General features: G+C 34.3%; 1 protein-coding gene and 1 long non-coding RNA gene across 16 annotated transcripts in view; one reads left to right on the top strand and one right to left on the bottom strand.

The window, feature by feature from the left end:
• LOC106791425 (tyrosine-protein phosphatase Lar) overlaps window positions 1-23,481 on the bottom strand; it is a 542,243-nt gene that overhangs the window by 282,169 nt on the left and 236,593 nt on the right. For all 15 annotated transcript variants that reach the window (XM_014757056.1, XM_014757048.1, XM_014757065.1 and 12 more), the window contains exon 3: window positions 16,929-17,067. In XM_014757056.1, coding sequence (XP_014612542.1) covers window positions 16,929-16,989 — 61 coding nt within the window. In that variant the 5' untranslated portion in view covers window positions 16,990-17,067. The remainder of the gene's footprint in view (window positions 1-16,928; window positions 17,068-23,481) is intronic.
• The window catches only part of LOC106791508, a 55,276-nt gene continuing 53,984 nt past the window's right edge, over window positions 22,190-23,481 (top strand). The window contains exon 1 of the long non-coding RNA XR_001382187.1: window positions 22,190-22,281. This is a non-coding gene — a long non-coding RNA (uncharacterized LOC106791508). The remainder of the gene's footprint in view (window positions 22,282-23,481) is intronic.

Here is a 23,481-nt window from a genome sequence, read left to right as displayed (position 1 = left end):
AATTTTAGTTGCTGAGGAAGTCTCAAATAGAGACGAAACGTTCAACGGATAAATATTGTGTTCATCTTAATTAAACCCGTCCAAAAAAACAACTTCCCTAAGAGTAAACTTAGTAATAATATTAATAATAATAATAATAATAATAATAGTCGAACGTAGTGATATACCTAAATTATCGAAGATGTAGTACTTTTCTTTTGATTTCATCCGTCGACGTAAGAGAAGACTAACTTTCGAGTTAAGTAGAGTAACCACTTAGAAACTCGTATTATTGACGGACGAGAGTTCGTAGGCCGAACTCGAATCAAGTTATAGTTTCCTTTCCTCCCCCCCGCCCTCTTTCTAGCGTATTAATTAACCGCCGGAGCTATTAAGCGAAACTAAAAATATATCTACATCTATCCATCCATCTATCTATCTATCTATCTATCTATCTATCTATCTATCAAATTGTTTCGATGTTATACTCAAATTTCTGGAGAAAGAAAAAGAAAAAGAAAAGAAAAAAGAAAAGAATAATTTTCCCTTGACGAAGTTATTAAACTTACCGCAATGAAAAATCCACACCTTAAACTTCTTGGAGTTTGAATTATCACGCGCTCTTTAAAAAAGATAATCTTTATGAAGAGTTTATACAAACAAAATAATTGCTAAATTTCTTTGTAGATTAAAACAAAGACAAAAAAAAAAACAGAAAGAAAGAAAGAAAGAAAGAAAATCGTAGAAAAGTAGGAAAAGAAAATTGTCGGCTTATCGTTGGCAAAGTGTTGAAAATCTCTCAGATACTCCTCCTCCTCCTCCTCCTCCTCCTCTAACCGAACTAAAAGTATCTACTTTTGGTCGCGTTGTTCGAAAGAAGTAACGCGTTGTTAAATCCTGCGATAAACTTACGTGTGCACCTAGCTGTTTGTATATGTATGTGCATGTATATATGTATGTATGAATACATATATATACGTGTACTTGTGTGTGTGTGCTAAGAAAAGGTGGAAGGAAGGAAGGAAGGAAGGAGAGGAAGCAGTTTAAGGGAAGGAGGGGATAGACAAAGTGGCCTTGAGACAATGTAGATAGGTCGGTGAGATAAGAAAAGGAGTGGGTGGAAGGGACAAGGGTGTGGCGAACAACAGGCTGGGCGTAGCATAAACTCTCTCTCTCTCTCTCTCTTTCTCTGAAACCTTTTCCTTGTGCCTGTGTGTCTGTATATAAAATCTTGTATATGTGTTACGTGTGTGAGTATGAAAGAGAGAGAGAGAGAGCGTAAGAGTGGATGTGAAGGGTCAAAAACGGGCAAGGCGGAACGGTATTTTACCATGGGGGTTGAGTTCCTTCCCGTTGAACTCGCGGATAAGCCGATTTTACGGTTTGGTTTCTCGACAATTCCAACATAGAAAAAGTCCAACGTTCGAACTGAAAATCTCTCTTGGAGTTTTAAGCATCTACGAGATCGGATTTGCCAATTGTCCGACACACTACGATTATACGTTCTTGGATCTTTCTCTTGAAGATCATACTTCTCGTTTTTTCCCCATCTTCTTCCTCCTCTTATTCTTCTTCTCTTTATTTTATCGATCATAAAAGCGAGAAGTGAAAAGAAAAGAAAAGAAAAGAAAGAAAGAAAGTAAGTAAGAGAAAATCTTTCAATAGGAATAAGGAAAATAATAGGTACCAAGATTTATTCCAAGATTGTCTTTCGTATTAACGGATATCGATTCGTATGGTTTCCAATGAAAGTACTGTTAAGTTCATTAGACCAAGTAGTAAATTTTGAATGGAAATAGAAAGAAAATCATTGAGAGAAAGATAGATAGATAGATAGAGAGAATTTCGTTTAGGGTTAAAATTGGTAAAACGTAACTAACGACAGGACCAAAAATCCATGAAGCATGGGAGTTATCGTTCCGGGAGATTGATCAATAATATCCTTTCCAAGGAGACTAGCTAGGAATATCGGTGTTCTTGGCTATACATCAGGTGCAAATCGCTCTCTTCGCTTACTTTAATGTATCGTTACTTCAACCAAACTACTTTTCTCTCTCTCTCTCTCTCTCCTTCTCTCTTTTACTATTTCTTGCTTTTTCTTTAAGAAAAAGCTGTATCGATTTTTCCTCCTTTTTAGTTTTTCTCTTTCTTTTGCTTTCTCTCACGCACACACACATACACTCTTTTTCTTATTTTCCTTTTAGTTCCTACATAAAAATAAAAGAAAAGAGAGAGAGAGGGAGAGAGAGAGAGAGAGAATAAAAAACAGATGGAAAGAAAAAAAATAGATAAAGGAAAAAAGGGAAGAAAAAATGTTAAAAGAAATAGCAAAGCTTTGCGAAGAGTGTTCAGAATGCCTAGGTCTCGATTTTCACAAGACGCTTTCTCTGTCTCTCTCTCTCTCTCTCTCTCTCTCTTTCTCTTTCTTTCTATTTTCCTCTCTCCACCTTGAAACTCGTATCTAATCTCCCAAAGTATCGGATATCCGCAGAAAAGTGGCAGCCATCTTATACTTGGATAACTCACACCCCCCTTCCCGCCCTTCCTTTTCATGCACTTTTCCTTCTATTCTATAAAATAAGAATAAACGCGAAATTGATCGCACGAAAAAGAGTTAAGATATCTTCATAATATATAAAAACATATATAAGAAACGAGAAATAAATTAGTATAATAGTATTTTTATTATTTATTTAATTTGATAAATATGTGATATATAATAGCGTTAACGTTTCATCAATTTTTATTATCTCGATTTATTTACAAATAAATTACTAAAAAAAAAAAAAAAAAGTGTCGAATTATTTCCCTCGTAAAATTTCCATGAACTATATAGGTATAACTCACAAAAATCAATGGTAAATAATATAATCTAATTAAACAAAATGGGAATAATAAATTTGTCCTAAAATACGCGGACTTCGATTCGATCGAAAGAAAAAAAGAGACGCGGAAATAGAATTAAAAAAAAAGTTAGAGAGAGAAAAGGAACAAGATGAAAAAAGAAGTTTCATTTTTTTTCTTTTTCTTCTTCTTCTTCTTCTTTCGGTGTTCCCTTTAGATTTTGATCCTTCATTTGTACGCCACAAGCATCGGATCTTCTCGAAGTGATCGTTATCTCTTCTCCAACAGCACTCTTCTTCTTCTTCCTCCTCCTCCTCCTCCTCCTCCTCCTCCTCCTTCACCTCTTCCTCTTCCTCTTCTCGTCCTCTCGATTATTTCCTTCCCGCTGTCCAATGGGGCACAATGCCCAATCGATTCTAATCGTTCTACGTCAGGAGTTTCAAAACTCAAACTCTCTCTCTCTCTTTCTCTCTCTCTCACTCTTACTCGAATACCTGGAAAATGACTAGACTTCCGTCAGATCTTCCTGATTTCGCAGAATCCTCTTCTAACTCCGATCTCTACTCGATCGATCGAACAATTCTCCAAGCTGTTACTCGAAATATTGGAAAAGTGAATAGTCTCTAACTCCTTCGTCTCAACCCCCTCCCTCCTCTCTCCCATTCACCCTCCCATTCTCTCTCACTCATTCTCTTCTACGCTAACAAATTTCAATTCTCTCAAATATCGTAAATATTCTCTTTTTTCTCTTTCCTATTGGAAGAATTTTTAATCCCTTCTTATTAAAACTTGTATTAAAAACAATGGTATAGAAATGAGGGAAACGAAATAAAAATAAAAAAAAAAAAAAAAAATTAAAGTGAGGAAAATATAAATCTAGAATAAAAGAAACAAACAAAAATAAAAAGAAAAAGAAGAAGAAGAAGAATAATAAGCAGTGTCATTTTTATCGAGTAAATTACCGTTATATTATTATTCTACCTTGTAAGATGGTAACCGTTATTATCAAAGTTTATTACGAATTACGATAGTACTATGTGAAAAAGATGAGAGTCCTATCCCTCCCCGTTCCCTCCCATCATCCTTCCATTCTTATATTTCATTCATTCTTATATTACTTTCCTTTTATACTATCTAAATTATATACAATAATATACCTGACTAACTAACTTTGTAGTATAGATATCGTAATAGTTATTCTTTTCCTTTCACCTCTCAATCCACTTCTGCACCCCCCAGCTCCCCTTCTCTTCTCTTCTCTTTCTTTTCTCTTTGATTTGAAGTTAATTCTCAAGTCCATTAGAATACTAATCGATAACTAATCAACGTGGATCGTACGAATGGTTAGTGATCTGATGTAAAATACATACTACGAGTTTCTACCTACGTCAGGGCTCGTACTCCTACGCATACATATGCGTATATTGGCCAAGGGGCACACTATATTATACGTGTATTATTCCTACATATACACACATATACATGTAAATACGTATTATGCATGTACCCTAGGTACGTTCACTCTCTCGTTCTCTGTAACTCCTGTTAATGAGACCTAAGTCCTCGGTCTTTGTTTCAGACCGCGCAATGACCAACCAGGAAAGAGAGGGAAAGAGAGAGAAAGAGAGAGAGAGAGAGAGAGAGAGAGAAACGTGAGCCGTTCGTTACAGTGTTTCAGTTCCCGTGCTAATGAGGAGGTTTGGCTTTCGAGAAAGGTCATGCTAAAATCATCATTAGTGTGCGAGACGTTATATCGAAGCTTGTACCGGCACCCCGAACTTCTCCGAAGTGAACGAAACGGAAGTAGTGTTGCGCGTGTTAAAAAAAGAAAAAAAAAAGAAAAAAATAAAACTTAATTGCTCTTTAACGAGCCCTTTTTAGCATTCAATTTTTCTTTTTCTTTACTTCTTACCCATTTTTTTTCTTTTTCTTTTCTAAATAAGACATTTATATCAGATCGAAAGTAAACATTTTCTTGTAATTGGAAATATTTGCTATATCGAATAATTAATTGCGACAGCCAACGTTATTACAGCGCGTCGTTTGTTAATTTTTTGTTAATTCTTTTCCGAGGATCGTTCACACATTTGTTTTTTTGTTTTTTTTTTCAATAATTAACATTTCTCAACATATATATTTTTGTTTAAATGGAAACACGATACAATAAAGAATTCTTTTTAAAATAGTAAAACATGTGCAATACTCGGTTATATAATATTGAAGAATTATATGCAGAGAGTTCTGTTTAAGATTTTATTTAAAAATTGATGCATGCGCGTGAATGCTACATATAAAATTTATTATATATTATAATATTTATTATTTATTTAAAAAGAAAAACCACACAGAAACAAACTGACATTTAATATTAATTCTTTCGTATTACTTATATCCTAATGTTTCATTAGTTTCATTTACTTATCGAAAATTCAAATGAGATCAAAGCAGCTTTTAGAAGAGATAGTGTGTTAAAAGAAATATATAATATTAAAAAGAACGAGACCGTGAAAAATGATGAGAAAAAGAAGAGGTGTTAGAAGATTTTCTCGGTAAGGAAGGAAGGAAGGAAGGAAGAACGAAAGGGGGTATAATAATAAAGCGTATCCACGCGCTTAAGTCGACCCTTAAATCGTAACTTTTCACGCCGTAAGATTTTTAAGCGTTACGGTTAGATACTTTTATTTTTTTCTTTCCCCCCTTGTCGCATAAGAGAACCGTATCCTGGGCGTAAGGAAAGGAAATTCCTTTATATCCCTTTTCTCTCTATCTTACTTTCTCCCATTTTCTTATTCCTTCCCATTTTCCCCATCGTTCTTTCCCCAGGAGACGAGCTTTCACCCCTTACCCTCGAAAAATGTGGAACCACCCCCGTGTCAGGCGAAGGCACCGATCCATCATAAATTTAATATTCGAAATTTCAAGAATATCCCCCGCACACCACTTTAAAGGGCCATTCCTTCCCTTCCCTTCCCCTCTCTTCCTTACCCTACCCTGCCGGTTATATAAATCTGTTCGATAATGTACTGCAAGATGCAGTTACCGAAGGCTGAAAGTCGCATTAGCTTCGCTCGAGTAAGAGTCACCCCGATCGTCTCGAAATGAACGAAGAAAGGAAAGAAGAAAAAAAAGAAAGAGAGAGAGAGAGAAAAAACTAAGTTCGAAACGATCGAACGCGAGTCGATTCATAAATCACTAGACGATGGGTATTTCGTTCTCTAGGGAATTCGTCCTGATTTTGTTAAAGCTCTCTCTTTCTTTCTTTCTTTATTTCTTTATTTCTTTTTTTCTATTTTTTTCCTCTACATTCCTCCGCGTATCTCAACGTTTTTAAATGGATTAACAATTTATTTCTCGTTGACGTTTATTATTCTTTGATTAGAGTCTCGAATGCAACGAAATGCAAAAACCAAAAGCATTTGTTAGACGTATATATAATAATAATAGGTACCCAACTGTTACTCAAACTTTACGAACAAATCGTTCACGAGCTCTTTACTTTATTCTCTTTCTCTTTGCGTAGGTATATTATTATTAACGGAATCGGATGTCAAATTTTAATGAATTTTCTAAGTGCTAAAGTAATGAAGTTTACAATCGCGTCGAAGGTATTTCCCCGATAAGAATGTTTCGACTTGGATGACCTCGTTTTATGATATTCATGGAAATAATTAACATCGTTTGTTCGATAAAAAGCTTACATTGTGCTCTGTATAATTATCAAGCAGATAGCTTTGATAATTAATTATAATCCGAAAGCGCGCGAAATGATATCTTCATTTCAAATGAAACTTATTTTTTTCGATACACGCGATGACGAAAATCGTCGTCTGTATTATTCTTTTTTTTTTTTTTTTTTTTTTTTTTTTTTTGTATTAAAAAGTAGAATAAAAAAAAACAACAAAAAAGTAGAAAATAAAGAAGCGCCAAGCATTAATTTACTATTTTCTTTCTTTTTATCTAACTTTCTTCATATATTTTAGTCCGTAGTGTTTTAAAATTCATCTTCAAAAATTATATCCTCGTAGAACAAACTCGCACTTGAATCAATCATCGTCGAAACGTTGACGAAGTACTTCTATCGTTGGCAACGTTATGACTCGTTTTATATACGGGCCTAGTTGCATAAAGAAATATTCGAATATCCGATCGTGATTGGATCGCTTATTTACAAACGACGAATGAAAAATCATGCCCACCACCAGCTCGGCTGGCATTTTCTTTAGCGAATTTTTCAAACTTTTTTCCAATGCTAAATATATATATATATAATAGCTTAGAATTTGTTTTCTTTTTTTTTTTTTTAAACAACCTAAAGAAGAAAAAAATAATGCCAAACGAACAAAAAAGTATGACGAAGCGTATTAACCAGGTAGAATGTATTATATAGTCATTTAATATATCCAATATGATACACGCAATATACAAACACGATACAAACATTTTTAATACCAATCTACGGAAAAGTTGATTTACGATATTATTACGACAAAGCATAATTTTTTTTTCTTTTTTTTTTTCTGAAAGACGTCCAAGTGTGATGAGATCACGGGGATCGTTAGTTACGGTACACTGTTCCCCTTTTCTCCGGATGATGACGAGAGAAAATGAATGCAAACGAAGCCGACGACTATGTGCTATGGTAAAACGTTAATCGAGGAATCTCGTAATTTAAATACGTTCTCTGATCACTCTCGAGAGTATTTCAACGCGCGTATCTACCTATCTACCTACCTACCTATATACCTATCCATCTACCTACTAACCTAATCGATAAACTTTGAGCTTTCAACTTTTCATACTTTTGTCCGAAGATTATTTTTATTCAACCTGGCAATTATTGATCATTAGGTTATCGTTTAAAAATTTCAATTCTAAACGATCATTGCAAATTACATATCGATATTTGTTTTTTAATATTTATCTCTTGTTTTGTGATCGAATTTAGAAAAAAAAAAAAAAAAAAAAAAAGAAATGCGAAGAGCGTGTAAACGTGAATTTGGATAAATCATGAATGTGTGTTCTCTTCGATGTATTATATCCTCTCTTTTCTTTCTCTCTCTCTCTCCCTCTCTTTCTCTTTTATTCAACGAACTTATGCGTCAATTAGACGAGGATGGAACGTTGGCGAGTGCATGTCTGATGAGATACCAATTCGAACGTAACACCGAACTGCACTTTGCCTACCTATAAATCGTGAAAAGGGAGTAGGATAGGGAAACAGAGAAACAGAAAGAGAGGAAAAGAGATAGAGATAGAGATAGAGATAGAGATAGAGGGAGAGAGAGAGAGAGAGAGAGAGAGAGAGAGAGAGAAGGTCAGTGGACAGCAATGCGTTTACGAATTAGCGACGCGGTCAACGGTGTTTCAAAAGTTCAGTCCGATCTCTTTCTCAACGTAACGCAAGCTCGCCAATCCAAAAGCATATTCGAATGTCTATTTCGAAACAACCAAAAAAAGAGGAAAAAAAAAGAAAAAAAAAAAAAAAGAAAAAATATCCTCTACGCACTTTTCGTTTTCCTTTCTAGCGTCGGCCCTTTTGATACCGAACGATCGAAAAAAAAAAAAACAAAAAAAATATCACTTTTTCAAACGATGTCAAAAAAAAAAGAAAAGAAAAAAACAAAAAGGAAATGTCGTTCGAGTATTCGCTCTTTTCTTTTTTGTTTGTTTGTTCGTTCGTTCGTTCGTTTTTTTTTTTTCACAACCCTTTTTACTTCCGTTTCTCATCCTCTGTACGCGTGTAGGTGTGTGTATGTGTGTCTCTCTCGTTCTCACTCTCTTCTTTTTCATACCCCTTCATATCTTTCTCGCAATATACGTTGAAATCAAATCAATTTCGTTTAACCCCAAACGTGTACTACGTAGAAACACATTGACAACTCGTATATATGTATAGGTATATCAGTCGATTAGTATGACAGTGATGTAAGTTAATAAAATATTGTTCTGAAATAAGAGAATTTTCATTAAAAAATTTATACAAACATATCAAGTTTACATATATACATTATTTAATTGCAAATAAAAAATGTATACTAGAAATTATTCGACAAATTATATATTAGTAATTAAATTCCGAAAAAAAGCACCAACCCCAACCACATAAGTTTATTCCTTCCTCTATTCTCTTTACCTTCTTCAAATAACTTTAACAACCTATTTATTACACAACCACTGTATGTCATCCTAAAATTTTGTATTTACAAATGTGAGAAAAAAAAAAAAAAGAAAAAAAGAAAAGTGGTTAAATATAAATGCGAAAGAATTTACGTTTTCTATCGTAAATGAATGTATACATTGTATGTATGAATGCATGGATGCATGCATGCATGCATGCTTGCTTGCTTGCTTGCTTGCTTGCTTGCATGAATGTAGATAGGTCTATATATATATATATACATATATATATATACGTTCGTAAGAGTTATTACATAGAAAATCGAGAGAGTAGAAGGAAAATCAGTTTAAATCACGGGAGAAGCCTAGGTTCTACCGCCTATCGTGGCTAATCCTAAATCCGAAGGGAAGTTCATGACGGAGGGTATAAACCCGAGAATGTTGCGGTTGAGCCACGCTGCCTGCTCCTCTCGCTTGGAACCCCATGAAAAGTTACCCTTCCCCCTCACACTTAAAGGAACACATCGCTACCGTCCACCTTGTAGGTATCCTTTCCTATATTATATTTCACAAAGAGAGAGAAAGAGAGAGAGAAAGAGAAATACAGATAGAAGAAGAAAAAAATGAAAGAAAAGAGTACTGCAATTATAATGCAAGAAAAAGAAATACATTAATGAGAGAAAAATTAAGAAACTGAGAGACAGAGAGAGAGAACAAAATGAGAGATTAAGAATAAGATAAAGAATGAATAAAAGAATATGAGAGGAATTAATTAATGAACGTATAATATTTATTTAACTTACTCAAATATGACTGCTTATTTAAATATCCTATCTTATATTATATATATACTACATTTAATTAATACTATCTATGTTTATTTAATCCTAATTATTACATACTATTATACCGATCATCTCGTAATTATTTGCAAAATTATATTAAGAATATGTTCCTCAAACATTCGCTTGAACTATTCAATAATTTCGTCATAATTTTTTACTAACAAACTGATAACGTATTATACATACTCACGTTTTCGTATAACATACTCTTTTGAATACTTTTCATTCGTCTAAATTGTAGAGAGAAAAAGAAAGAGAAAGAAAGATAAAGATAAACAGCGAGAAAGGGAGAGAGAAAGGAGAGAAGAAGAAAATAGATAACGACAGAGTGAGAAAGAGAGAATAAAAAGAAAAAAATTGTGGGAGGGTGGAGTGAGAGGAAAAAAGAAGAGAGGAGAGTCTAGACCGACTCATCTCAACGACACGCGTTCGATACCATAAAAGCTTCGCCGATTGCATAGGAAGAAAAGGGGAAAGGGGGAAAGGGTAAGTTGAGGATCTCGAAGAGATGCCAAAGGAGAAAAAAAAGAAGAGAAATAGGAAAAGGGCTCGTCCCTATCGCTAGGATCGCAAAGCGAAAGCTCCCATAAAACTGCTCCACTAACTTTTCTATTTTATCGTTGGACCATCCTGCGAGCCACTTCGACGTGACTGCATACGTAAGGGTTGCTACTATACGATTATCTCCGCGATCTTTCCCTTTCCTTAACAACTCCAACCCCCCTCCCCAATCCTCTACTTCCCATCCCACCTCATCTTTTCTTTCTCTCTCTCTCTTTCCTTTTTATTCTTATGTGCACACGTATGCGTGATCTGTAGATATGTTCTAACCCGTATTAGGGGATACTTTCTTTAGATTATTTCATAGACGATTACGCGAATGTTGCTGTCAAATATTAAAAAAGAAAGTTTTTCTATCGATTTATATTTCACGGGATATATTCCTGTATTTCTTTTTATATAATAAATATTCAGTATTTGTATAATATAATTATTATTATTATTATTTAGTATATGAAGTCGAATGTTTTAGAGTAATTAATACAAAATTTGTCGGTGTGTTTGTAGTTGATGATTAGTTTGTAATAAAATAATATCCCTATGTGATACTGAAAATTGTCAGTAAAAGGCTGAAGATACAAAATGAGATTTGATATTTGACAACGTATGTGATTTATATCATATATATATACAGTCAATATATTTTTATATATTATACCATTATATGATCATTTATTGGACAAAATATTGAGCACAAATGTTTCAAAATCCTGGCATAATAAATAGAAATATATTTTGATTTCTTCGTCGATGTGTGTATGTGTGTATGAATCTTAATGTCTTCTCATTAAATATATAAATAAATTCTGTAATATAAAAAATAAACTTTTTCTATTGGTGGTAGGAATTTCAAATACGAATTCGATATTCCAAAAGGTATCTCTATAAAAAATAAGAAAAAAAATTGTTCATGAAGATCTCGGCTATCCTAGAAAAACGAAACTGCGAAAACTGGTTCGACCGATCGATCGATTTAAAAAAGAAATACAAAATAATAAAAAAAAAAGAAGAAAGTTTGACGATACGAGCCAGATCATAGATCAGATGGAAACGTTCGATGTAACTGGACGACGTTGAACGTAAATTATAGCGTCTGATATGACGATAAATAACGATAGGCTTGAATTTTTGGCAGAGTTCAACATGAAAAAAGAAAAACGTCATTCGATGATCATCATCATTTTGTAAACGACTTGATACGCGAACATTTGTTTGAAAATCATCAAAGATAAATTGAATAAATTAAAAATCTAATCGATACTACAAATGATCATAAAATATTAACCATAATTATGGCGATGTAATAATAATCGATTTATTATACAATGCACAATTATTTCTTTCAAATTAAATTAAAATACAAACCAAATATAAAAGATTAAAATTTTACGATTGATGTGTGATTCGATATTACGCGTATATTTCCGTTAGAAAATAAATTATAGAATAAATAAATAAATTAAAAGAAAATGGAGAAGGAAAAAATTATGTACCTAAAATCCACTGTCATAAGAAGAAAAAATCTGGTACAAATGAGTCGTAAATCACGTTAAAGGTGACAAGACGAAATATGTCAAAAAAAAAAAAAAACTCGCTCTCTTAATAAATAATTATTAATAATTGAATAATTATTAATTCAAAAAGAATACATATTATTTCTAACAATAAAATTATTCTTACGATACTTCAAAGTATTTTACATATTTACAAAAAACCAATTAAAACTTTAATGAGAATCACAGTAAAAGAAAAGCTAACACGACCGATAACAGTTAAATAATATATGATTATTAATAATTACACGTTTTTGTAACAACAATCCAATTCGATTGTCATGTTTCACGAGTCTTGATATCAGGTGAATACTAGAAGAAAAAAAAAAGAAAGAAGGGAAGAAAGGGAGAAAGAGAGAGAGAGAGAGAGAGAAAGAGACGTCTGTCTAGGAGCGTTTCTACGAAAGCTAAAAAAAAAAGAAAGAAAAAGACAGAAAGAGAGAAAGAGAGAGCCTCCGAGGAAATCTTCGCAGTCGACCTCAACTGCTTCGCTTCTCCTCGAGGCAGACAGGGCGGACAGAACGGATCCGCATTAACTATGGATTCCATCCTCACACTCTCTTTTTCTTTCTCTTCTATTCCATTTTTTCTTTTCTTTTTTTTTTTTATCTTGCGGTTTCCTTTCCTCCTCCCCCTCTTCTTCTTCTTCTATTCCATTTCTACAGTAGTAACATAAAACTGCCACTTTCTATTCTGTCTCCTAGCCCGATACCAATTTTCGATGAGACTTTACCAATCGATTCGACTTGTAGAACGCGTATAAATTAAAAAAAAAAAAAAAAATATCCGAAGAGAAATAACTGGGAGGAAAGGGATGGGTGGGGAGGGGGTGGGGGAGGGAGAGGGTTTTATATGGAAAGAGAAACGCATCGTCAACGCGGGATTTCCCTCGTGTCCGTGACATTTTTCTCTCTCTCTCTCTCTATCTCTCTTTCTCTCTTTCTTTCTCTCACGCACACTTAAATAGACACAAAATTGTGAAAAAGGCAAATCTATTGAATTCGAATAAGTAACTCTTTTCGCCGGAGGGGAAAAAAAATCATTCGTTCTACGCCAATCGAATCTAACGTTGTTCGTTTTCAACCAATGGAAATCCTTCGAAACGGCTCGGTTTTTTCTTTTTTTTTTATCCAACTAAACCATCTCTCCCTTACTATTTATTTTGCAGTTACTGTAAATGAAAAAAAAAAAAAAAAAAGAGAAAATATAGAGAATAAAGAAAAATGAATAAGGAAGAAGAAGATAAAGATAATGTGCGTACCATGTCAAAGGATTTTTCATTCGACGATGGAGGGAAGTTAATAAAAAAAAAAAAAAAAAATAAAAAAATAGAAAAAAAGGGTCCACACAAATTGATATAAAAATCTTGTATGAAAAGCGACTCGCGCTAGCGATGCTTGAATTTTTCTACCGCCAGTTCCTCTATCATCGTATTGCACATACACTCCTACTACCCCTTTACCGATATCCTCATACCAACTCTAACCCCTATTCCCACCCCTTGGTAGTATATTTAACTTTCGACGAAGGAAAGACTCGAGAATAATTCCATTTGCTGGTTGAATCTTTTAAAGCGAATGTCGATCCCGTTTTTTCCCTGAGTTTCGTTCTATTTATTTATACGTTGCTTATTTGAAAGCTCAATAGAGTTGGTGTTCGACGTTTTTAAGTGTTTTTTACGATATCGTTTTTTTTTTTTCTAATTTTTTTTTTGTTTTCTTTTTTGTTTGTTTTTTTTTTTTTTTTAAATTAAATTAGAAATAAATAAAGGAAGAGAAAAAAAAAGGAAGAGCAAGGTGACAATCTTTTCATTTTCTTCTTCATTTAAAAAGTATTATTTTTAGTTGTTAATCTTCTAGACGGTCTCACGCGAGAGAAACGTGAGGTTTCCCTAGACGACTGTTTTACTTTCGACAGGGCTTCAAATTATATACCTAAGTGTACGTGTATATATTGTAGATATACAGATAGATAGATGTGTATATGTTACCTTGAAGTTAAATTCTTAAAGAGGAACGAACGATAGTTTTACTCCTTCGTTTCGTTTTGCTCACTCACTTCTTTTCTTTTTTTTTTTCTTTTTTTCTACCTAAACCTTTTGCACTCCAACTAATTTGTTAATCTACCATCAACTTCGTGACATTTTTATGATATCACGGATAAATATTACAAAGCTTTAGAAATCCTTGAAATTTGGTAATATTTATTATAGACATTTTTTTAATGAAAAAAAAAAAAAAATAACTGCGATTAATGAATTATAATTAATAATTAAATCTCTAATATGAGAGAAATATTTATTCACGTAAATATAAACAAATATACTCTTTAAAATTCAATTTAAAGTAAATGGGGGAAAAACAAATGAATTAAAAAATATTCTATTTGTTGACCTTTGCCAGAAGTATCTACTATGCCACTGCACAGTGAATACGGCCTTCAATGCTATTACTAATTATTATACAATTATAAATTATTATAGCTATCGTCACTCATAGCGGCGCCCGTGGAGTGCAAAGGGTTAACCACGAGCTTTAGCTATTCATATCTTTTATAATATAGTTTCAATCGAATATACGAGAGAAAGAGAAAGAGAGAGAGAGAGAGAGAGAGAGAGAGAGAGAGAGAGAGAGAGAGAGARAGAGAGAGAGAGAGAGAGAGAGAGAGCTTTATGAAAATGCAAAATCCGTGTTAAAAGCATCGTCAATTAATATATAGGCAATCTATATATATATATATATATATAGATTCTCTTTCAAATATTATTATTACTGACTATAGGTAATCATTTCTAACAATCTAATTAATCTTTATTAATTACAATGGACTATTTTCCTTTCTTCCTATAATACAATATCCTATACATAATATACATAAAATCTATCTATATACACCATATGATATATTTCCTAACAGTGGAAATAAATTAGCGGATCAAAATTTAATCCCATCCCGTAGGTATCAATAATACGTTCACATGGAACGTGAAATAGTGATCTAGGTGTATAGATTGACGAGCTAAGACGAGATAGAAAATTCAATGGATCAAACAAACGATCCCATCCTCTTCTCCTCCTCCTCCTTCCTACAAACACTGATTCACCGAAGAGATCAGTTTTACTCGCGTAATGTGCTAGCACTAGATCGTTGTTGCTGGTCGCGACGAACAGCAATCGAAATCCGGTTTTGGTGGGCTTTCCGACAATCGAATTAGGATTAGGACGCGACGTAATTAATTGACCGAAATGTAGGGGGATGTATCATCGTCATTACGGGACTGGGCGTAAAGCTCCGCTGGATTAGCCAACTGCCGCGACAGATTAGCGCTTAATGATCGCAACAACCCAAACTGATTCCAAGTTTCAAATTTCTCTCTCTTACTTACTTTAAAATCGAGAGACGGTGATTATTTTTTCATCCTTTTTTTTTTTTTTTTTTTTTTACAACTCGTTCTTAATTAGATTCATTTAAATAATATACGAGAAATTCGTTATGTAAGTTAATAATTAATTGCAACAACGTTGATTCGTAATTTGCGTTTACCTGTATTATTGTTTAATTTTCGTGCATTAATATTTATGAATTGTATTTCTTATTATGGTGATAAAGTTTTGAATTAATTTAGATCGGTTGCATTATGTTTAAGGATAAAATTTTAAATTTGCATTAATCAATCGTATTGGAACTTTCATTCGATTAGTGAATATTTTGTCGTAGCGAATAAAAAAATGGTAACCAACCGAACCTAGGCATATTCAAATTTGTTTAATCGTAACAAGAAAGAAAAATTAATGAAATAGTAATGCATTTATTATGCCGTAACAATATATCCAAAGCGACATTCTAGAGATAATTATTAACCAAAGGTACTTTTTTATTTATCTATTAAAAAAAAAAAAAAAAAAAAAAAAAAAAATAGATAAGATGAAAATAAAGTAAGGAGACCCAAGCCTAATTAGCGTGTTGCCTCGTTTCGTCGTTAGCGTCTTATGTTATCGTTGTACAGTCTCTTCCATTTTTAAAGTTCATAAAGCCTTAGCCCGTTCGTTCGTGTGTTTCCCATTGGACGAGAAAACTCATTTCCCACGAGTTTTCATATACGGAATCACACACAATCTTCCTTTTCGGAATATCTTCGTTCCTTTTCTCCTCGTTTCAGCGCGAGGATTTATTTTTTATTGTTTTTTCGTCCGTGCTTACAACTTTTTAACGAAGACATCAGGATTCGTCGAACGGACAACAAATACGATTCTTTCGCGAATAGTTTTTTTTTTTTCTTTTTTACCATTCGAGTAATCGTCGAATAAACAAAACGCGGACCACTGATCGGCGTACGTTTGAAAAACAAAAAAACAAAGAAATAAATAAAAAGTCGCAGTATTGTCGAATACTAAGCGCGAGACGAACACACCACCACTGTGTTCTTCGTTAACCGATTGATTTACGAATTTGTCCTTTTCCACGTGCATCAACGAGGAGTCGAATTTTTTGTTTGTTTTCTTTTTTTTTTTTATAGTCCTCTTTTGCCTTTGCTTTGTGTTTTTTCCTTTTTTTTGAATTCCTTTCCTTTTCACGCTCGACACACAAAAAGAAAACAAAAACCATGAAAATCGAATGAAAATGAAAGCGATCGAAAAACCGTATATACCGATTACGAATCTTACGACTAGCATGCAAAACGCAACGATATGGGGAACGAGAAAAAAGATAAAACAAACTTATAATTAAATAATATTTCGTTAAAAAATATAAGATTCGGCGACTCTTCTCGACAAAACTCGCGACACCGGTGTCGTTGTTGTTGGTCGTTGTTTTTATCGATAATGTTCTCACAATGTCTCTCACATCAGAGTTTTTGTTGTTGAAAAATCAGTTCGAAAATCATTGTCAGTTTGTATAAATCGTCCACAATATCATCAGTCATTTCAGTCCATTCGCGTATAATACTCGTTGTATTATTGGTCGCTTGCCCGGAGAAGAGTCTTTTTCTATAAACGTAGTTAATATTTTTCTCTGGTCGATTACTCACCACCATTCTGCGCGATAATTGGGTCGATTGCCACCAACAGGACGAGGAAGATAGGAGTCATATTGACCACCCTCTTTCTCGTCTTTCCTCGGTCACCCGTGATCACTGCACACTTAACAACACCGTCCCAGCGTGGCACCTATGAAAAAAAACAAATCACCCTCGTCATTTAACATACCACCTTTTTTTTCTTTTCTATTCTTTTCTTTTCTTTTTCACTTTGGCCCCTCGTTTCACAAAAAGGGCCCCGACGACGTAATACAATATATGTAATATTTAGTAATAGTAGTAGTAGTAGTAGAAGAAAAAGATGATGATTATGATGATGATGATGATGATGATGATGTTATCAGCAACGATGAATACGATCCTGATCTTCCACGTTGCACTAAAGATCACACAACGTTGAAAACAAGTTGAGATATTAGATATCGATGATTAAAATTTATATTCTCAAGTTATTATTATTTATCGTTAGTTTATAATCAGTTCGATCATATGTTCGTACTTCGTTAGGAAGAAAAAGAACTATCCCCGAAGTTTTTGAGAAAACTATTAGGGATATGTTATTATTTTCAATTGTATGCGCGAGTTACTCGTAAAAAAATACTTATATTGTTTTTTTTTTTCTTTTTTCTGTTAACTCGCAGAGACTAAAAACGACACGATAGAAAAAGGGGGGCGGGGAGGGGGGAGATAGAGAAAATCAGAGACGCGCGGTTATTCGAGAACGCGCATCGTCGAAAGAACGAAATATATATATATATATACACGTATATATCTTTCTTTGTATGTATATACGGTGCGCGCGTGTATATATATATACGTATAATGTAAATACGTTGGCTTTGAAAGGAAAACGCCTTCGTAACTCGACTATGTCGAAAGGAATGCCACGAATGTTGTTCCTTCGAGTTTCAAGTCTCCCCCACTATCCTTTTTCGTCCTTCTTGCCCTCTTCTTCTTCTTCTTCTTCTTCTTCCTTTTCGCGTAGTACTAACGTTAGAACCGTTCCTTGATCGCGTTCTCCAACAGGAACCGATAGCTCGATTTTTCCCGAATTTATTTACATCCTTTCTAACGTTCCTCCCCTCCTTCCCTCCACTTCTCCTCTTCGCCTCCTCTCCTTCTTCTTCTTCTTCTTCTTCTTCTTTCCGTATGCATCGACGAAGAATCGACGATTCTCGTCGGGATAACGTCGACACAATCGATTTCAAAAAAGCTTTTTCGGAAAAACGTCGACCCCGGTAACAAACTCGAGAAAACTCGAGATACAGGTATATTCACGATTACAAAATTCTCGTCCTTATTTCTCTTACATTCGTCGAATTATTTTAATACAGATCTTTGTAAAGATCTTATCACCTTTCCGATTGAAAAGAATACTTTTAATCTCTTTCTATCTTTATTATTTTGTTTATTTTTCTGTTTAGTTTTCTTAGTTTGTAGGATAGATTTTGTTGTTGATATACCCCACCACCACAGTAGGGAAGAAAAAAAAATATATAACTTTTAACCGCACATAACACTTATTTCTTCTCTTCTCACTGACACTGGAATTAGAGAGAAAGAGAGAGAATGAGAGGGAGAGAGAGAGAGAGAGAGAGAAAAATGACGAAAGAAGGTAAGACGCTTCAGAGAAGGAACGAAAACGTTCTTAGATCATCGTTGTTCCCTCCTACCGATATTGCGTTAATTTTTGTTTTTTCTTTTGTTTAAGGTATACCTCAGCAAAGCCTCATCATCATTCTTGCCGACCTTGGCGTACTCCTCCTCCACCAAACGATTATCTCGAGATTACTTTCTTTCTGTGATTCCACGACCATCCCATATTTTTCACTCTCGCGATACGGCCGACTATTACCGGCAGAAAATCTCCTCCTCCTCCTCCTCCACCTCTTCTTCCTTCTTCCTAATCGTCGAAGGATTTTGAACAAACGAACGAACCGAGGGTTAGCTTCTTCTTCTTCCTCCTCCTCCTCCTCCTCCACCACCACCTCCTCCTTCCCTTTGTTCCCTTTCTCTTTCTCTTCCACTTCCTCTTCCTTCTTCTTCACTTCCTCCTATTTCACCAAGTTCTTCCCTTCCTCCTCCACCACTGCCACCTCCACCTCTTCCTCTTCTTCTTCCTCCTTTCCTCGTTACCTCGGACCCGCCGAGCATCGGATTAGACCGCGAAATTTCTCAAATTCTCACTCGTGCGTTAAAAGGGTAATCGTTTTTAGGGTTATAATAATACGTTGATTATTATTATTATTATTGTTACTTTCTTTTCTATATTTTATCAAATTTTTCATTATTCTTTTTCTTATCATATTCTTTATTATTATCTTTACCATTCTAATTTCTATTATCATTTTCTTTTCCCCTTTATCTTCTCAAATATTTTTCTTCATTACAACACACTGGCAACGTCTTATGAAAAGCACAACCTCCTTTTAAATATTCTCACGGAAACTCTTATAAACTTTCTGTTTGTCTCTTTTTATTATATTGCTGTTGTTTATTATTATTATTATTATTATTATTATTATTATTCGAGTAGTTTGTTCGATAGAAATTAATTCGAATAAGAAGAGAAATTTTCGGTTCACGATGCGATGCGATGCGATGCGATGCGATACGATACGATGAAAAATACGAGAGATACGATGGAAGAAGAGAAGTAGCTCCTTGATACGAATTCAAAGCTTTTTCCCCGTAGCTTTTATCCTCGTAGAAAGCTTTTTATAAAACAGAACTGATTTTTCGTACACTCCTCGCGAATAAACTCGTTCGCGATAAAATGGGAAACGACCGAAAATAAATAATAAAAAAAAAAAAAAGAAAAAAAAGAAAAAAAAAAAAGAATATACGAACACACACGGACACACGACGCAGCACACACACGTATACATATATATATATACGTCAATTATCTTTAAGTTAATCTCGACACGTCCAGTTTTCCCATTTCTCTTTGTCTTTCTACCGTGCTTTTTATTTTTATCTCTCTCTTTCTCTCCCTTTCTTTTTGTTTTTTTATTTTTATCTTTTTCCTATTGGAAAATAAAGCACCACCAGTAGTCCTGAATCCTTCGGTGGTGAATCCTCTTCTTTCACTATACTAACCGGTCAATCCAACGTCTAATAATACAATTTTATCTTTTTCTTCTATTTTTTTTTTTTTTGTTCACATGTCAACGTTGTCGGAGAACTTTAAACGACAGGAGAGGAATTTAATCCTATTCGAAGAAGAACGACCGATTCCTATAACAACGTTCACGAACTCTCTCATTTCTGCGACAGTCGGTGTATAATAGAGCTTTACAAAGCACCAGCAGATGAGGAGAGGCCACGAACTCGTCGAACCTTTGACCTCCTCTTCTTCTCTCGTCGAACTTTCACAAAGATCTTTTTTTCTTCTCTTAAATTTCTCTCCTTTCTTTCTTTCCTTTCTTTTTTATTTTTAAACTGAAAAACCTTCTCGTTAACGATTTTAACGATTCGATCGATTAACCAGAATTATCATCCAATTTCTTTCCCTTCGTTTATATCGTTTTAACGATAATAAATATAGTTTTTAATCGTTAGATCAGATTTGAAATTTCTTCACGAAGGAAAAATCAGACAGAGAGAGAGAGAGAGAGAGGAAGTGAGAGAGAAAGAGGAAGAGAGAGATAGGAAAGGGAGAGATACAAGAATTGATGAAAATTGTTGAGCGAATGCAGCATGTGAGAAAATATTCTGCCAACTGATGTACACGTATAAAACGCGATTAAAAAATTCCCGGCGAGTATGTTAAGACCGCGTTGAGGGTAGTTTTCTGAACGCGCGCTGCGGCCTGACTGACTCACCCCCATACCCCTCGACTGCACCCCCTCCGCGCTTACCGAAAGGCTCATGCGCAAGCGCACGACCCCGACGACTTCGCGATCATCCCCTCACGTACGAATTCGCGCCAGGCGAGATTTCATAGCCGATCGAAAGACTTTTCACCGTTTCTTCTTCTTCTTCTTCTTCTATTTCTATTTTTACTTCTTCTTTTTCTACTTTAATTTTTCTCATTCATTTTTGTGTCCTTTTCTATCTTATTTTTCTTTTTCTTCTTCTTCTTCATTATCTTCCATCTTTTCTTCACCATGAACAACTACCCACAACCCCCTTCTCTCTCTCTCTCTCTCTCTCTCTCTCCTTCTATCTTCGTAAAACTCACTTTTCCTTCACGTAGCGTAATTTTCATCTCGTTTTCAGTCTTTTGTCTCGTTTTCATCGAATAGCGGTACGAGGGTCTCGAATTTTGAACGTGAGGAGAACGAACGTGACTCGGTTTTCGTGAGTTTCATCTTCGAGTAAGAGGATTTCTCGATGGGGATGATTTTGGCGAAAGAGAAGAAGAAGAAGAAGAAGAAGAAGAAGAAAGCGATACCAAGGAAGAAAACGATAGAAGGTAAAGATAGACAAGTAGAAGAAGAAGAAGAAGGAAAAAATAAAAAGTTGGGGGGACTTTGGGGTAGGTAAAAAAAAAAGAAAAGTAAAAGGTTCCGAGCGGGAGGATAGCCAGTTGGAGGATCTGGTAGGGGTCGTTTCGGGCACGCTTTCAAAACGACGCATGCGTCCGGCACGTAAGGGGATGTCCGGGGTGAGCCGTCGTATTCTGCCCGACGTATCGCAGTTTCTGCCTTGATGTTTGTCCGCGTGGTACTACTCCCAGGGACGGGCCGCGATGCATTTTCCTTTCTCGCGGTCTCCGACCACGAGGATGGTTCCTGTTTTTTTATAATTAATAAACTACGGACCAACCACACCCTTACGAGATTATATGAACGAGTCGGTCGAATGCCGTGAAAGAAAAATAAAAACAAAACGAAACGAACAAATTCTTACAAATATTTGTAAAGTAAATAATAATAACAAAGAAAGAAAGAGAGAAAGAGAGAGAGAGAGAGAGAGAGAGAAGGGGGAGACGAAAAGTGGAAACTGGAGAGTCAAGAACCGAATAAACACAGAGAAAGAGAGAAGAAGATGTTTCTTCTCGTTAGAGAGCTTTTTTCTCAGCTTGCTTTCGTTGTTCTCGCCGTGCGAAAAAAAAAAGAAAAAAAAAGAAACTTGGACTTTTCGTCGTCCAACCGCGAAACTCAGAGGGCACCTGGGAGTACGTTAGATGTCTGCGTAGAAACGAAATAGAGAAGGAAAGAGATATAGGGAAAGGAAAGGAAAGAGAGACAGAGACAGGGAAAAAGAAAAATAAATAAGATAGAAGGAGGACAAATTCGAAAAAAAAAAAAAAAAGAACATATAATAAAAATAAAAAAAATAAAAAGAGAGAGAAAGAGAAAGAGACAGACACGCGTTGGGACCGTTTTTACAAGAGGTAAGTGTACGCGGTTATACTTTTTGTTTTGCAAGTGTGCAAGTGTGTCTTCTATCCACAAATTGTCCTTTATCTTCTTTTCCATTACTTGGCATGCGACGTAAACGATATAGAGTTTGTTCCACCGTGCTCGCAAACTCTTCGATGAATGTGATAGGAACAACCGGGTTTTGATCGTGTCTTTACCATTCCACCCCTCTCCCAAATTCCTATCTTATTTCCTTAGATATACAGTGAAACGTTTACTTTACGATTTTTATTCGAATCGATAACATTTTCTATCCGCGAATGTTACTATTTCTTCCGAACGATCGTAAAAAAATATTCATGACAATAACAAAATAATTATAAACTCATAAATGAATGAATGAATGAATGAATGAATGAATAAATGAATAAATAAATAACTTAACTCACGTGGCTTATCATCATGCAATTATTGCTAATAATAAATGCAATATTTTATATACTTCGTATTAAAAGAAAAAACAATATACACACGTATATACACAAACGTTAATGACCAACACGTTTATCTCGGTCGCAGTTTCGAGTTGAACTATTTTACAATCTTTAAACGTTCTTTCCTATGTTGTTTTTTTTCTCTCTCTCTCTCTCTCTTTTATTATTTATCAACGATTTTAATCTAATTGCACTTATATTTTTTACATTGCTCTCGCTTATTTATACGTCAAATCGTTCATCGCTCGTTCCTTCTTTATTTAAAAAAAAAAAAAAAGGAAAATGCAACCCTCTTATTTCTGGTTATGTTCCACATTTTAACGCATGCCTTAATCTTTTTGTCATTTACTGATATATATACAATTAAAGTAAAAAAATCCATTTATATGATTATCACATTTAATATTACGATAGATGATTTTGTTATCCAACAAAATTATTGATAAAAATCTAAATAAGTTTCCATAAATTCGGTATAAAAATATCTTACTTTTTCCCAACTAAACACACACACACACACACCCACACACAATTAACTTGCAAAAAAAAAAGAAAAATGTGAAATTATATTTAAAAATTATTTTCACTTAAATAATATATATTTCGTAATCTATTAAAATAATATAAGAATTCTCGTGTATAAATTTAATAAAAAATAAGAATTAACATTATTATACAATATATACGAGTCCCTAAGTGAAATTATTTAAAAGGAAGAAAAATAACGCAAAGAGGTGG

The sequence above is a fragment of the Polistes canadensis genome, unplaced genomic scaffold (genome assembly GCF_001313835.1).
Source record: "Polistes canadensis isolate GaletaPanama2010 unplaced genomic scaffold, ASM131383v1 scaffold_8, whole genome shotgun sequence".
NCBI lineage: Eukaryota > Metazoa > Arthropoda > Insecta > Hymenoptera > Vespidae > Polistes > Polistes canadensis.
This window is presented reverse-complemented; position numbering and strand designations above follow the sequence as displayed.